General features: G+C 41.1%; 1 protein-coding gene across 5 annotated transcripts in view; it reads left to right on the plus strand.

The window, feature by feature from the left end:
* The window catches only part of LOC147678018 (uncharacterized), a 167450-nt gene that overhangs the window by 88960 nt on the left and 61634 nt on the right, over window positions 1–16856 (plus strand). For all 5 annotated transcript variants that reach the window (XR_015302476.1, XM_086945900.1, XM_086945898.1 and 2 more), the window contains exon 5: window positions 15789–16016. Coding sequence is in view for 4 of the 5 variants with exons in the window: in XM_086945900.1 (XP_086802026.1) it covers window positions 15789–16016 (228 nt within the window). In the remaining variant the exon portion in view is untranslated. The remainder of the gene's footprint in view (window positions 1–15788; window positions 16017–16856) is intronic.

A 16856-nucleotide genomic window follows, 5' to 3' on the forward strand; every position in this document is an offset into this window, starting at 1 on the left:
GGTAAGTGTTGGATAGTGTAGGGGTTAAAATTACTATTCTAACTCCAGGAGGTGCAACAGTAGGGTAAGTGTTGGATAGTGTAGGGGTAAAAATTACTATTCTAACTCCAGGGGGTGCAACAGTAGGGTAAGTGTTGGATAGTGTAAGGGTACTATGTGTTGTAATGCTATGCGTTGTAATGGATGTTGCGCTGTAAAAGTTTCGTTGTAATGGTAGTGCGTTGTAAAAGTTGCGTTGTAAAGGTTGTTTCCCCTTGCTCGTTATCCTGAAACACATGCCACAGGTGGATGTCACCTGGTCCTTCATTGATAACGTATTATCTAGCATAATACCCAGGTTTCTGGCTGAGTTTCTGGGTGAAGGAGCAGTGTCAAGCTCAACAGGCCCAGAGACGTTTTAAGGCATGGGCACAGTGGGCTCTGGCTTAGGGTCCCAGGTTTTTAGGGGGCCCCTTGATAAAGACATCTCTGTTCTGCAGAGAGTCTTGCCCTGATGACCTTGAATAATTCTTAAGCAGATCATGTTAAATACCGTTTTCCTCCAATTTATTTTTAAAGTGGGAGAAGTGTGAGAGAGAGTCTATTACGGACATTTTTCAGACAAATGTTGGTTTTATGTTTCATGCAACATACCTAAAAAAAGTTTATTTTAGATTAAAACATGACCTCTCATATGAGAAATGGGAGGGTATCACAGATATTATTTTCAGTTATATTACTAGGCAGCTGCTATAGTACAATATTAAAAACATGTCACAATCCCTGAATATTAGATGTAAACAGATTTAGAATTGGGGGGAGTATGCCTGTGCACTGTCGGAGACCTGGCCAAAGAGGGCATGAAAGAGATGAAATTAGATCATAAATTCAAAGCGGTTCTGAACAGGGGCACCCAAAATACGTTTGGCCCAGGGCCCCCAAAATCCTTAAAATGTCCCTGGGCAGGCCACCATTCATCTGTCCAGTGGAGCTGTGCTTTGCCAAACAGAAGAATCTCTGTTTTGTCCCCTTTAACTGAAGACAGTTCAAGGACATCTAAGTGGCAATTTTCATCATGTAGGTGATAAAACGATATTTGACATTCTCAATGTCCTGCCCAAAAGAGATGACCAATTAGGTACCATCTGCATGAGAAAGTATTTCAAAACCACAGGACTTCACTAACTGGGCGAGGTGAGCAATATAGACGTTAAAAAGCGTAGGGCTCAAAGCTGAGCCCTGAGGAGTCCCCTTGCCTAGAGAGAGAGTTTTAGATTGAAAGGGGGAATCCTTTGAGTCCTATCTTTAAGAAAAACTATGAACCAAATGGGGACAGTGCCCTGGATCCCTGTCTTATTGAGGCGTTGAATCAGGGTGGAATGTGAAACAGGATCAAGCGCTGCTGACAGATCAAGAATAACCAGCGTAGCTGGGTTTCCGAATAACCAGCATAGCTGGGTTTCCGGCATCCAGAGATAAGCTGAGTGAGTCTACTACTGCTAAAAGAGCTGTCTCATTACTATTGGAGGGCTGAAAGCCCAATTGGGAAGCATCCAGCAGGTGATGACTCTGCAAATAGATGGAACGCTGTTTGTTAGCAGAAGACTCAAGAAACTTGTCTATCAAAGAGAGGAGAGAGATACAATGGTAATTTGCCAGTTCCTTTGGATCAGCATGTGTTTTTTTAGGATGGGTGTAACATGGGCAGCATTCCATTCCCAAGGAAAGGCCTCTATGGTCAAGCATAGATTACACAAAGATGTGACGGTTGGTGCAAGAAAGCTGGAAAGGGTAACTATAACATGTGGTGGACAAAGGTCAGAAGGAGAGACAGGTGGCCCCCTCTCCCAATTACATTCTGGCCCAACCAGGGAGCATTTTTAAAAACAAGGACAGGAGATCGCGCTTTAAAATATATATATATATATATATATATATATATATATATATATATATATATATATATATATATATATATATATATATATATATATATTTGGCATTAATTTATGGATCCTCTGCGTGTCTGCTTCAAGTTCTTTAAAATAGTTTCTGGCTCCGGAGACCACACCACCAGGCCTAGGGGTCAGGGTATATCTACCCTGCCCACTTCTGTTTAAAAAAAGAGAATTCTTGGGACTCGGCTAAGTCAGAGTCCCAAGATGGCTGCCAACACTTCCTTGTTGATGTGTTGGAAGCCAATCGGATCTCACCATGAGATTTGAGTGGAGGCTCCGCCCAAATATCTATATTTCTTATTTCTTTCATAACTCCGAAACTACTGAACGAATTTACACCAAATTAGAACAATCACTGGAAATGCAATCAGTCTCACATTTGTTTGAGTAAGTAAAGTAAGTAAGTAATATATTTGTAGAGTCAAGAATGCCGAGGCATCTGGGCGCTAGGTGTGACATGTAACGTGAGCTGATTGAGGGGGGAATGTTCCATTTTACTATGAGGGGAATAACCAGGTCTTAAGAATTATCCTAAACAGGAGTCTGTTCAGTTGTAGTCTAGTGGTGACCAGCAACGCATTCCAGAGCTCGGCCACCTGATGGGGAAGACTTCTTCCCCCCATCTGGCCTTTCGAATTTTGGGACTTGAACTAGTCTGATCTATTGACTGATCTAAGATCCCGCTGTGGGCAGTACCAGGGGAAGAGTTTCTGCATGTCCGACGATCCCCCACCATATAGTGCTTTATGCACCAGGCACAATGCTTTGCTAGACCAGAAGCCAATGGGGCTCCCTGACGCTGTTAGAAATAGGGTGGTATTTAGGGATGGAAAGCAGAACACGCGCTGTGGTATTCTGTAGAGAGTGAAGTTTTACTAGTTGGCGCTTGTCGATGCCTAGAATAAGCGCATTGCAGTAGTCAGTTCGGGAAAGAATTAATGCAACTACTACAGTCTTCCTGAGATCCTGGGGAATAAAAGGCAGAATTTTGCGCAGGATCTTTAGGTGAAAGAAACAGGAGGAAGTCAGGAGGTTGATCTGACCTGCAAAATTTAACTGATCATTGAACATAACTCCTAAGTTTCTGGCCTTTGCAGCCGGATCGGGGCAATGACCCGATCCGGCATTGTACATGGAAATGTCTTTTACCTATGTGTATGTATGTGGTGTGTAATGGAATTATGTGGGTTGGGTTGGATTGGATTAGTTAGTTATTGAATTGTATGGAGTGTTATTGTGTGTGGTGTAGTGGTTTGTGTGTTAGGTATTGTAACTATGTCTAATGTTATTTTGTGTTGTAGAGTGCTATGTAGTTATGTTTAATTATGTGGTGTTCCGTTGAAATTTGTGGCATGATGTGGAATTGTGTGTTATGTATTGGATGTATGTGGTATGCTGTGGAATTGTGTTGTTGATTTGTATTATGTGGTTTGGTGTCGAATTATGTGTTCTGGATTGGAAATGTGTGAAGTTGAATTATGTGGCATGGAACTGTGTGGATAGCTTTGCCTTTTTGGTGATGAAGAAAAAGAAATACATAGTAGCTAAGCTCCAGATCTGTGTGTTGGGGAGTTAAAAAAATAGGAAAAGGGTTAGAGATATTGGAATTGTAAATGTAAGTATGTCTTACGTATGTGTTATGGAGTGGAGTGGATGTATGTGGAGTGGAGTGGATTTATGTGGGCTGGATTAGAACTGTTAGTTGTGGCATTGTGTGGCGTTGGATTGTGTCTAATGGAGTGTAATTATGTGGATTAGAATTGTATGTTGTGGATTGTTATGTAGTTGTGTTTAATTATGTGGTGTACTGTTGAATTTTGTGGTATGATGTGTTGTGGATTGGATACATGTGGTGTGTTGTGGAATTGTGTTGTGGAGTGGAATTATGTGGTTTGGTGTGGAATTATGTGGCGTGGAATGGATTTGTGTGGCATGAATGGTGTGTTGAGTGAAATTGTTTTGAGTGGAATTATGTGGCATAGTGTGGAGTGTATTTATGTGGATTGTTGTTATGTTGCATAGTGTGGATTTATGTGGGTAAAAATACAAAACCAGAGTGAGGGAAAAAGAAACAAGAAGGAGATAATGTGGGGGGGAAAGAGCAGCGATGGATGAAGAAGAAATGAGGATGAGTGAGAAAGAGAAATGAGAAGGAGAGAAAGTAAAATAATGATAGGGCAGAAAGAGAAATGATGTGAGTACCTGAAAGAGAAACGAAGAGAAAAAAGCAGGAACCAGAGTTCAAGAGAAATAGAAAATACAGAGTAATGGTTTGGAGTTGGAAAGTACGAATGTAAGAGAAAGGTCAAACCCTCCATTTTTAAGAACAAAGACCTTATGATCTCAGGGTGGTGCCAAGGATAAAATAATAACCTTTGAAGGGAAAAAAAGATACCTTTGTCAGTTAGAGAAGAATATAGTATATTTATTTGTCTTAGAAAATATTGTATATGTTATGTTGGAAACGGATCACTGACAGAATATCGACAGTCAAAATATCGACTTACCAAAATATCGAGGTAAAAATATAAAATGCCAGAATATCGACTTCCTATCTACAAACAGGTAAGTACAAAAATATCGACTCCAAAATATCGATAGGAAAAAATATAGACAGTCAAAATATAGAATTATTTAAATATCTTAAAAGTAATTTAAAGTTAATATAATAATAAATATAATTAATTTAAACATACTTGAAATACTTAAATAAACTTAAAATTAATAAATGATTAATGTAACTTTAAAAAAAAATTATTTTAAAACATATATATATATATATATATATATATATATAGACATATTATTAACAAAACATATACAATATTTTTTCCGTAGGATAGCGAGAAGGTTAAATTTACTATTCACACTCCAGAGAGTGCAACAGTAGGGAAAGCGTTGGATAGCGTTGGGGTAAAAATTACTATTCCCACTCCAGTGAGCGCAACAGTAGGGAAAGCGTTGGATAGCGTAAGGTTACAAATTACTCTTTCCACTCCAGTGAGCGCAACAGTAGGGAAAGCGTTGGATAGCGTAGGGGTAAAAATTACTATTCCCACTCCAGTGAGTGCAACAGTAGGGAAAGCGTTGGATAGCGTAGGGGTAAAAATTACTATTCCAACTCCAGAGAGTGCAACAGTAGGGCAAGCGTTGGATAGTGAGAGGGTAAAAATAACTATTACCACTCCAGAGAGAACAACGGTAGGGAAAGCGTTGGATAGCGTAGGGGTAAAAATTACTATTCCCACTCCAGAGAGTGCAACAGTAGGGAAAGTGTTGGATAGCGTAGGAGTAAAAACTACTATTGCCACTCCAGTGAGTGCAATAGTAGGGAAAGTAAATACTTCATATATAAATATAAATAACATAAATATTAATACCAATTACAAACTAATTAAAATGTTTTACAATTTTATAAAATATATTAATTAATCAATTAAAATTACAAAAAAAATTAACTAATAATAAAAATAACCTACTAATACTAATTATTTACCAATTACCAATAAATTAATTTACAATATAAAAATAAATAAAATTTAGACACAAAAAAATATTTAAAAAATGTAATTACTTACAATTAAATTACTTCCCAAACTATTCCCCTATAAACACACAACCCACTACAGAAAATTAATTACTAAAATTAACATATTTATCAATTAATCAATTAAAATTATTTACCAATTATTTTTTAATTATTTACAAAGTAATTAATTGACAATTAATTTTAAATACATACCAATAAATAAAATAACATATTTAATTTATTATAATTAAATTACTTCCCACCCTATTCCCCTATAAACCCACAACCCGCTACAGAAAATAAATGACTAAAATTAACATATTTATCAATTAATCAATTAAAAATAATTACCAATTATATTTTAATTAATTACCAATTAATAATTAATTAACAATTAATTCTAAATAAATACCAATAAATAAAATAACATATTTAATTAATTATAATTAAATTACTTCCCACCCTATTCCCCTATAAACCCACAACCCGTTACAGAAAATAAATTAGTAAAATTAACATATTTATCAAATAATCAATAACAATTAATTACCAATTATATTTTAATTAATTACCAATTAATAATTAATTAACAATTCATTCTAAATAAATACCAATAAATAAAATAACATATTTAATTAAATATAATTAAATTACTTCCCACCCTATTCCCCTATAAACCCACAACACGCTACAGAATTCTATTACACAAAAATTAAAAATTAATATTAACTTACCTTAAATTCGATATTTTTGTTTTCTATATTATGTCTAGTCGATATTATGTCCATTCTATATTTTTGATTCGATATTATGTCCATTCTATTCGATAATAAAATTTTCTAGTCGATATTTTGGTAGTCTATATTATGTCTAGTCGATATTATGTCTATTATATATTTTTTACTCGATATTATGTCTAGTCGATATTTAAAACTCGATATTTTGACTCTATACCGTTGGAAACACCAGGGAAAAGGGCATCTTGTCTGATGGACTCCTTCCGAACTGTTGTTGCTCTTTAGAGACCTGCAGAAAATTAATGTGATCATCCCTCTATTTAGACAAATAAATAAATAGAGTATTTTACCTTCCTTGACTGCAATTGACTAGTTTGCAAATGAGAACGTGTGATGTAAGACAGGCTCAAAGAGCTAATCAGTAACAGTGTGACACGAGGACACGAAGCAGATGGAGAAAGTGAGCCTGTCTATCATGATTTGGCTTGTGAAATGGAACTGTAGGTGTCAGTAGCCTTCTTGCCCATATGCTGCCAAAGATTAATATCTAAATTGCGCTTTACATTTCACATAGGCCCTAAAATGCACGAGGCCAAACGCTAAGCATCTGGGTTCACAAGCAGAAGAAAGGTGGGCAGTATATGTATTGAAACTGCACAAAACATGTAGGAGCTGCCAAGACATGCCTGGAATGTAAATCATATCCAGGAACGTATACAAATAGTCTTGTCTTCAGAAGTAGCCATCACAGGTTTTGGAAACTTTGGAGCTGTTATAAGCTGAAATGTATTGCAGGTAATAAGGGCTTACTTTTGTACCTTATATGCTGAACGGTTGCATGTTGGTTCGCATCTGTGTCAGTCATGCAGCTGTGGAAAGGAAAGCTGTGTTTGCCAAGGTCACGTTATCCCACTGAAGATTTCTATTCTTAGGACCTAGGAACCCTCAGAGGCAGGAAAGTCACGACTGTTTCATTAGCCCAGGGACTCCATTTGCAGACATAAATGCATCCATAGAACAGCAAAAGTTATAAAACGAGCAAGAATCGGTCTATGCACGGCGAGAGGTGCATTCTGGGATGAGTCCATCATGTATATTGGGTACGCTTTAAAAACGCTTTACTTTACTCAGTCTCAGAAATCAGTCCTCAAGAAGGAAGCTGACTTCACTCTGAAACAAAAATGTGCAATCATGTTTGCATCTATTTGAAAACGTGATTGGTGTCATTAAGAGGCCGCATTGAAAGCTTAGGCACCAACTCACTCAGCGGGGAGAGGATGTGGGTAATGGCCAGAGATGCTGACTCTGAAACCGGAGAGCTAGGTTCGAGTCTCGTCATGGGCTCAACATCTTTTCAATCAAGGCAAATCACTTAGGGGCATATTAGCAAGGGCTGGCAATATAATTATCGCCGCTTTAGCGTCCGTTTTTGGGCGAAAAGCGGCGATAAATATATCGCAATATCATCAAGGACACGCTAGCGCGTGTTTCCTTGATGTAGAGCCCGTTTTTTCACAGCCTCGCATCGCTAATGAGATGCAAAGAAGGCGTGGCTGTGAAAACAACACATGTTAATATCGTGAAGGCAGCTTCGCGATATTAACATGGAGGTGCAGCGATAAAAAAAATCGCGCTAACTCAGCCTTAACTCAGGAATTTAACGTCTGTTAAATTCCTGACTAAGGAATACTTTTAATGGGAGATGGATTATGCTGATACGACCACAGGGTCGTATTAGCAATGTTATCGCTGTTTTCAATGGAACATCGCTGGAAAATGTTCCATTGAAAACACCGCTATCGCTGTAATATTATCGCCATAGTGCTATGCGTTGTAAATATAGCATTATCATGGCGATAATATTCAGCGATAGCCAGTGATAATATTTCCATCGCTATGTATGGCCAGCGATAATTATCGCTGGCCGTTGATAATATGCCCCTTAATCTCTCCTGCCCACCAAAAAATGAATGTGTCCTTGTATTATGCAACTGGTGCTCTTGTAAAGCGCTTCAATACCTTCTAGTAGAATTTGCGCTATATAAAACTGCAACAGCAAAAAAAAAAATGTGATGGGCCATACTGGCAGCCAGCCCTGGCTTTCTGACAACAACAGAGCTCTGAAATCTCAAAATACTTCCTGGTGTTGATGAGCTAATCGCTCATGGAACTGAGATACGTGAGAGCTCTGTTATGGATTACAGATGACGTGAGGACACTTTGAAGTTATTTAAGGAAGTGCGAATCAATGTTATGCCGAATTTGTGTGCATGATCACGTTATGGTAACAGTTTTTTTAACAGGTGGCTACATAAACAAAACACCGCTTGCCAATTTCACTGATAACCTTTCATTAAGGTGCAAAATTAAATCAAAACATAGATCTAGCGCCAGCGATCTTGCTGACTGTAACTACCATAAAGCACAAAGAGAATTTTATCAACCACTCAACACAAACCCCCCACCTCACGGGTGAGAAAGAAGTGAGGAAACTTTGAAACGCGTAGGGCGTTTCCCTTTTGTGCCAATAAATCACACTGAGCACTATTTGAGGCCTCGGCTCTGGTTTTTTCCAAATACGCCAAAGTTTGGTGCTTGGAGATAGACACTTCTTTTTATAAAAATTGAAGAAGGACTAACACTCCTATCGTGTATATACAGAAGTTTCAACAATTGGTGGCTATTTTGTAACATTGTTTCTGGCGTGATAACCAAGAGATAAATTCATACAAAGGAATACTTTTGCAAAGTTAAATATCTATAAGAGCAACAGTTCCTGGGAATATATACAGTTATCATCAATTAATATTCCTGAATTAATATCAAATATAAATATTCAATCACTTAAGTCGCTCACTGTTATCACTGTGGGTTAATGCTTAATAAATCTACATAGCCCATGTAATGTTACACAATGCAATCAACAATTCATTTCTTGCCCCTGTAGGCAAAAACATACAGCATTAATTTCATTTTTCTCAAAAATGCCACAGTTGCATCAATGCATCACAATCAAATGCAGTTCCTATCCAGCCCCAGTGGGCATGTTATGTTATGTTATGTTAAAATGCGTTTGTATAGCGCTCGGCTACTCTAAAAGAGTGTCCCGGCGCTTTCCACAGGCAGCTACAATGTAAAACAACATAACAAGAAGAACAGATCCCGACAGAAAAAGAGAGACAGCCACCTAAACAGAAAGATTAAAAAGCCAAGTCTTCAAATTCTTCCTGAATTGAAGCAGATTGGGAGTACTGCGAAGTACCAGTGGGAGCGAGTTCCACAGCTGGGAGGCCTTGAGGCTGAAATAACGTCCCCCAATGCGGGCCTTCCTCACACGTGGAACCACAGCCGTGAAAAGGGATTCAGAACGCAGTGAGCGAGCAGGACGATAGAAAGCCAATCTCTTCTGCAGGTATCCCGCGCCTGAGCCAAACAGAGCTTTGTGCACCAGCGTCAGGGATTTGAACATAATCCGCTTCCGGATCGGCAGCCAATGGAGCGTCTGCAGCAGCCCAGAGGCCCGCGCTCGTCTATGCAGACCAAAAATCGCGCGGGCTGCAGAGTTCTGTGCCACCTGCAAACGCTTGAGCAAGTAGTCCGGAACCTAAGAAAAGAGCATTGGCATAGTCTAGCCTGGATCCGATGAGCGCCTGCACCGTAATCCGTCTGTGCTCCGCAGATAGTAGAGGAAGAAACTTGCGGAGCATTTTCAGAATGCCGAAACAGGTGCCGGACAGGCCGAGAACGTGCGCTCTCAGAGAGAGCTTGTTATCAAGCTTAACACCTAGGTTCTTGGCAACCAAGGAGGATTTTGCCGGGGGACACATGGCTGCCGGCCACCACTGCCGCCACTCGGGATCGATGGCACAGCCGAAAAATAGAACCTCCGACTTACTGGAGTTGGCCTTCAGACTATTCCGCTGGAACCAGCCAAAGACCATGTCCAGACAGTCCCGAATTCTCTCCCCATCAAATGGCTGATCTTTGCCACAGGTGAAGAGGAGTTGCGTGTCGTCGGCGTAGGACACAATCTGGGCTCCGTAAGCCTCCGCCGCAGCCGCCAGGGGGGACATAAAGATGTTGAACAATGTCGGGCTCAACACAGAACCCTGTGGAACCCCGACTCCCAATGGCGGCATCTCGGCGGAGCTCTGGGAAACCCAGACCGTCTGGCGGCGGCCCTCCAGAAAAGATGTAAACCATCTGAACACCGTCCCCCTTAGGCCGATGTCATAAAGCCTGGCGAGAAGCGCCTCGTGGGGGACGGTGTCGAAGGCCGCCGACAGGTCCAACATGACTAACATGGCCTTGCCACCCACATCCAAGGTCTCCCTGATGATCTCAGAGACCTCCACCAATGCCGTTTCCGTACTATAATTCGGGCGGAAACCGGACTGGGATGGATGGAGCAAGTTGTTGGATTCTAGGAAGCTCGACAAGACGCCATGGACATGTTTCTCAGTGATCTTGGCCAGAGCCGGGAGAAGTGAAATTGGCCTATAATTGGCCAAAACCTCAGCATCAAGACCAGGCTTTTTCAGGAGGGGGATCACCATTGCCCTTTTCCAGGTGCGTGGGACACTCCCCTCCCTCAAGGAGGCATTGAGGATCGGGTTGACCAGGGGATTCACCACTGCCGCCATCCCGGCCAAGAATTTGGCGGGGCAGGGGTCAAGTGGCGAGCCAGAATTAAGACTGGCCAGCAGAATCCGGGACATGTCACTGGAGACAGGTGGAAAGTCCGCCAGTACTGCTGTTGACATGGACGATGTTCCAGGTCCTGCCCCGAGGCCACAGCAACCCTCCACCGAGCTCTCCGAAAAGGAGGCCTGAATTGCCTTAATCTTGTCGGTGAAAAAAGTGGCAAGATCACACGCCCACGCATCAGATGATACAGGCGGTGGTGAGTAGGAGGTAGGGGACATGAACTCCTTCACAATCGTGAAGATCTCCTTACAGGAGTTCGCCGACGCCTCAATCCTCCTGGCAAGGTATTCCCGCTTGGCACCAAGAATATCACGGTGATAGGCCTTCACCGCCGACCTATAGGCAAATTTAGCCTCTCCATCATATTGAAGGCGCCAGGCCCGCTCAGCAACCTTACATTGGCTGCGAGCCACACGCAACGCCTCCGTAAACCACGGCGCAGATTGCCGTATCGCCGTGGACCGGGGGGTTACCCTAACAACATATGTTTGCCGTCCTACATGACGCCCATGTGGGCATAGGTAGGTAATCGAAAACATTAATGCCACCTTAAGCCTCTAAACAAGTATTCCATGATTCCTCTCAGTTGTCGCCAAAGTTGAAAGAAGAAGTGCCCAAACCTAAAAGGTGAAATATTTAAAATCGCTAAAAGGCCTGAAAACTGCAGAACTTTACATACATCTCAAGTTATGTTTTCCCACTAAAATAGATCGCTAATTCCTCACTAGAATTTAAGCCATTAGGTGCCATGCTTTCAAAGTCAATAATATATTGTGATTCCAATTTTCGTAATGATAGTTCACGATTCCCACCTCTGACCCCAATGGTAACAAAATCAATCACAACCATCCTCAATAATTTCTCAATTTGATAATGATGATCATGGAAGTGACGTCCTACAGGATACTGCCTGCTACCAGAGCCGAGGACTCAAATAGTGCTCAGTGTGCCTAATAGCACGAAGGTGCTCTAGCACGTTCTTCTTAGCACGATATATTGCGCTACCCACATACCATTTGCTGCAGGGACATATTAAAACATACATGCAGTACATGGTATTACATGTCAGAGGTTTCCAAATCACAAACTCTCTATTGGAGTTGGGTAAAACAAGCTTAGCACAATCATTACTTTTGCTACAGGCTTTACAGTTTTTACAGCACCTGAATTCTGGTTGTCCCTTGTCACTCAACTTTTCCGTGTCTGTGACATGGTTGTGACTGAGAGCGTCTCGCAATGAGCGACTCTTTTTAAAAGTGATCTGTGGATTACTGGTGAGATTTGTTTTCAGGTTGTCTCAGTTAGAAGCACATACCAATGTTTCTCAAATATCCTGCGGACCTCATGTGCCTGCCCTGAAAAGGTGGTTATAAATCTCATGGTCTCAGTTGTATCCTCCTGTTTGTTAGGATGGAACAATTCATTTCTAGTGACTTTTTTTACTCTCTCACAAGCTTCACCAATGGTCTTTTGGCTATAATCGCGCTCTCTGAAACGTTTGTACATGGTTGCTCTTTCAGTTGCAAATGCATCATATGTGCTTCAGTTGCATTTTGCACGCAATAATTCCCCATGGGGATGCTGAAAATAAGATTGCAGGGGTGAGAGCTATTGGCACTTAGAATACTATCCCCTGCAGTTTTCTTTCGGAACAAGCTGGTCTCTAATGTTCCTCCCTTTACATTTACAGTAACATCCAAAAATTCAATACAAGTTTTACTGATGTGTTTAGTAAAGGTGAGGTTAAATGTATTTACATTAAGTTTTCTCACAAAATTACTCAATGTATCTACATCACCACTCCAAATGGAAAAAAATCATCATTAAAATGCAGCTGCAGGACCACGTTGTTCTGGAATCTGTCATTTGCGTGGGCACCTGCTCCTCCCACCAGCCCATAAATAGGTTGGCATAGCTGGGGGCGAAGCAGGTGCCTTTCGCAGTGCCCTGTGACTGCCTGTAAAATGAATCATCGAAGATAAAAAAATTGTTGGTAAGACAGAATTGAATCATCTCAACAATCATCTCTGAATGGTGAAGCAGGGGAATTGATCGTGTCTTAAGAAAATGCCTTATAGCCTGCAAGCCTAGTTCATGCTGGATACTGGTGTATAATCGATTCACGTCTATAGCAACAACTGTATACTTATTATCCCAGAGTATGCCATCTATGATCGTCAGAAAGTGTGTGGTATCTCTGCGATATGCCGGAAGTGCTACCACAAAAGGCCTTAGATAGTGGCCGATGAATCTAGATGTGTTTTCCAGCAGAGAACCCATAAAGGAGACAATGGGTCTCCCTGGAGGGTTCACCGCATGTTTTTGCAAATTTGGGAGTAAATAGAGAATGGTTATTCTTGGATGGGCACATTTGAGATAATTATACTCCTGCCTTTCCAGTAATCCTTTTTCTCTCCATTCAACTAATATGTCCCCAAATCTATTAATAGATCTGCACATCTCAACAGCATCAGAGGTGCAATAGCATTTGGTATCACTCAGTTGTCTTACTCCCTCTGCTAGATATTTCTGTTTGTCTAGGACCACCATGTTCCCGCCTTTATCTGATTGGCAGATCACGATGTTTTTATCATCCTTTAGATTCTCTAAAGCTCTTAACTGCTCAAAAGTGAGATTCTTGCTGCTGGTGGGGATTTTCTTATATCTGATTTTCTTCAGATCTTTTAAAACTCCCTTTTCAAACACTTCAATTGCTTCGCACTGAACATTAGGCAGAAATCTACACACAAATGTGCTAAATTGTGTTTTACAGTTTTGGATATTGCCAGTGGATCGCAAATAGTCCTACTTCTTAAATAAATAAATGAGGTAGGTCTTAGTTTGGGACCCATTGGGATAGAGAAAAAAATCACAGGGATGGTGGGCTGCTGGGGTCAGCAGACCACCATGTCTTATTGCTTTTAAATAAAACAATTTTTAAAAAAGCCTGTTTTCCTTAAAGGAAAATGGGATATATTTTAAAAAAACGATGAAGGTTTTCTTTTCATTATTTAAGAGTAGGCAGTGGTTCGTGGAACAACTGCTAGCTCTTAAAAAATATTTTTTCAACCATTCTCAAATAAGTTACCACCAACTTTGAGTTGTGATAAAGTGCAAATATTTTGCAAACACATTCGTTGCAAAACATTTATACATACCATTCAGATTCAGTAATAGGAAGGGATGCCCCAAAAACCCCCCTTCCAAATACCGAATCAAAAACACAAATTGTGATTCGGTAACATGTTACCGAATCGCAATTTGTGTTTTGTACCTATGTAAATAAATATTTGCACTTGTAAACGGCTTGATCAGCTGTTTCCAATTACAAAAATGGTTCATACATGTGGCCCCAAGTCACCTTGCTGCGATGCGTGACAGATAAAGGGCAGGAATGCGCCATTTTTATAACAATACAGCACATTCCTGCCTTTCCCAGCGCTGGTGCACAATGTGCTGCCTAGCACTAATCGCAGGTGAATATATGTCGATACTTAGCAAACTAAAACAGCCCATACTTTTACAACGTTATTTTTAGTTCTTTAACAAATTCCACAACACTACAACACTACCCTAAAACACTACCCTACACTACACAACACTACACTACACTAGCCCCTAAAATACTACCCCAAGCACGACCCTACCCCTACCCCCAGTCTGTCCCCTACACTGAAACACTACCCTACATGACCCCCTGACACTACCCTAAACCCTAAAACACTACCCTACACTACACAAACACTACAACACTACCCTAAACCCTAAAACACTACCCTCAGCACAACCCTACCACCAGTCCATTCCCTACACTGAAACACTACCCTGCACGACCCCCGACACTACCCTGAACCCTAAAACACTACCCTACACTCCACAAACACTACAACACTACCCTAAACCCTAACAAACTAACTCCTGCACGACCCTCCCCCATCCCCCACTCCTGTCCCTACACACAAGCACTACACTGCACGACCCACACTACTTCTCAAACACAAAACCCAGCCCCTCTTACCTCTCTCTCCTCAGTGCACGTCCCTTGTCCTCACTGCAAGCGCCCGTCATCGCTCTAATCATCCAATCCAGTCCTCGAAGAATTCTCCACTCCCCACTGCCATCACTGCTACTTCCTTGTCCGTCATCGCTGCAATCATCCAATCCAATCCTACGCCAGAATTCTCCACTCCCCACTGCCGTCATCGCTGCCTCAAAACCTGGGAGCAGCCATACATGCATTACAACGCATGCGTTGTAACAGCTTGCATGGGAATACCCACGCACTACTTATGGAACGCCTCCCTAGGGCAGAGTAAAGCAACGCAGCAATTCGCACTGCGTTGCCTTACTCTGTATCATTTAAGCCTCTCAGTGCCACTCAAGGCGGTCTTGTGTGGCTTGATAAATCTCTTCTTAGAAGTTGTGTCACTTTTGCACTGCGTTGTTTAGTGCAAAAAAGACACAATCCCTTAATAAATATGGCCTATGTTTTTTTTCCACCAGTTATTAGTTATAAGTATTTTGGTACTTTGTATTTTATGCTAAGTGTTTGCATCCTGTGTTTTACAACCGATAACCTTATGTCTTCTGTTTCGCCCTGTAATTTGCGTTGTTTTGTGCTCTGGATCTTGTGCTCTGTGTGTTTTTTGCATATTAGGTGTCTAAAGTTCAAACATATAACTCTTAATTTCTCAGAGTTACTGTTGGATCTATAAACAAAACAAACCATAAACAGTTAGCAGACATTGTCTCTCTCTGTTGCCAACTTGTTCTGTTTATCATTACTTGGGCTCCTATGTTGTACTCTATTGTTGCTCTCTCTTTTAATCTTCTGGTTAAAGATACTGCTGTAAAATACGTGTTTAATCTTTTCCCTAGCATTTGTGCTAACCACAGACACGGAAATGACTACCTGTCCTGCCCAGGTCGCCACGAGTGCAGGTACTACCCCTTCTCCGGCATTTGTCCCAACCACAGACAGGGAATTGACTTCCCATCCCACGGCAACATCCAAGAACCCTCCCTTCACCGACAAAGATGTGCACAAGATAACCCTGGAGCCAAAGATTGATGCAACTAACAAGAACAAAAATGATGCATTAGAAGGTGAGTTTTTGGACACAAAGACCCAATGTGGGGAAACGGAGGTGACAGAGAATGAACACAACATAAGGAGGAAACTAGTGTTCCTTGTCTATTAATGAGAACTCTGGTCCTTTATTTTTGTTATAGAAAAGTCAACTGGATACCTTATTTGCATCGTTATATGTCTGTTTTTATCAGGGGCCTCCCCTTTGTCAGTTATATATGTATTTCTATGTGCAGTCAGCTTTGACAGCACCTCTTCTCAGGCGGTGGCTCCTCCACTAGAGCAGAGGAGCGTCGCCCCACTGCTTTTACAATTACAATTACTTATTACAATTTTATGTTCGCGTTGCGGGCGGGCAGGTGGCCGGAGCTGCTCTGCTCTTTGGCAGAGCAGGGGAGGAGTGGTTTGCTCACTCCTGAGTGCACAAAGACTGTTTGTCTGCCCTCTGGGGCCGCCCACATCAGTCATGCACACTCTGCCCTCTTCTCTATGCATGCACCCCTGCAAATCCCACCCTTACGCCTGCCTCCCCACCTGCGAGCCATGCCGGGCGCCACTGCTTTGATCTACAAATAACTTTGTTCACATGTCTCTTGTTCAGATTTTTTTAGTAGAATTTCTTAATAAACAGTTTCTTCCATAGCACCCCATCCATACTAGTTTAAAAATGTTACGGATAAAAGCATGTAAAACCAATTAAAAAGATTCAAATTTAGAGAGGAGACAATACAAACAAGCATTGGCAAAGCAAATGGGTCTCGGCAATGCAAATACTATTGACTTTGTCAATGTTAATCTTTTTTAGCCAAAACCAGACAATTTAAGTGTGTAAGTAAGCTTTTGGTATGGTACAGAAG

This window comes from Lissotriton vulgaris, chromosome 12 (genome assembly GCF_964263255.1).
Source record: "Lissotriton vulgaris chromosome 12, aLisVul1.2, whole genome shotgun sequence".
Taxonomy (NCBI): domain Eukaryota; kingdom Metazoa; phylum Chordata; class Amphibia; order Caudata; family Salamandridae; genus Lissotriton; species Lissotriton vulgaris.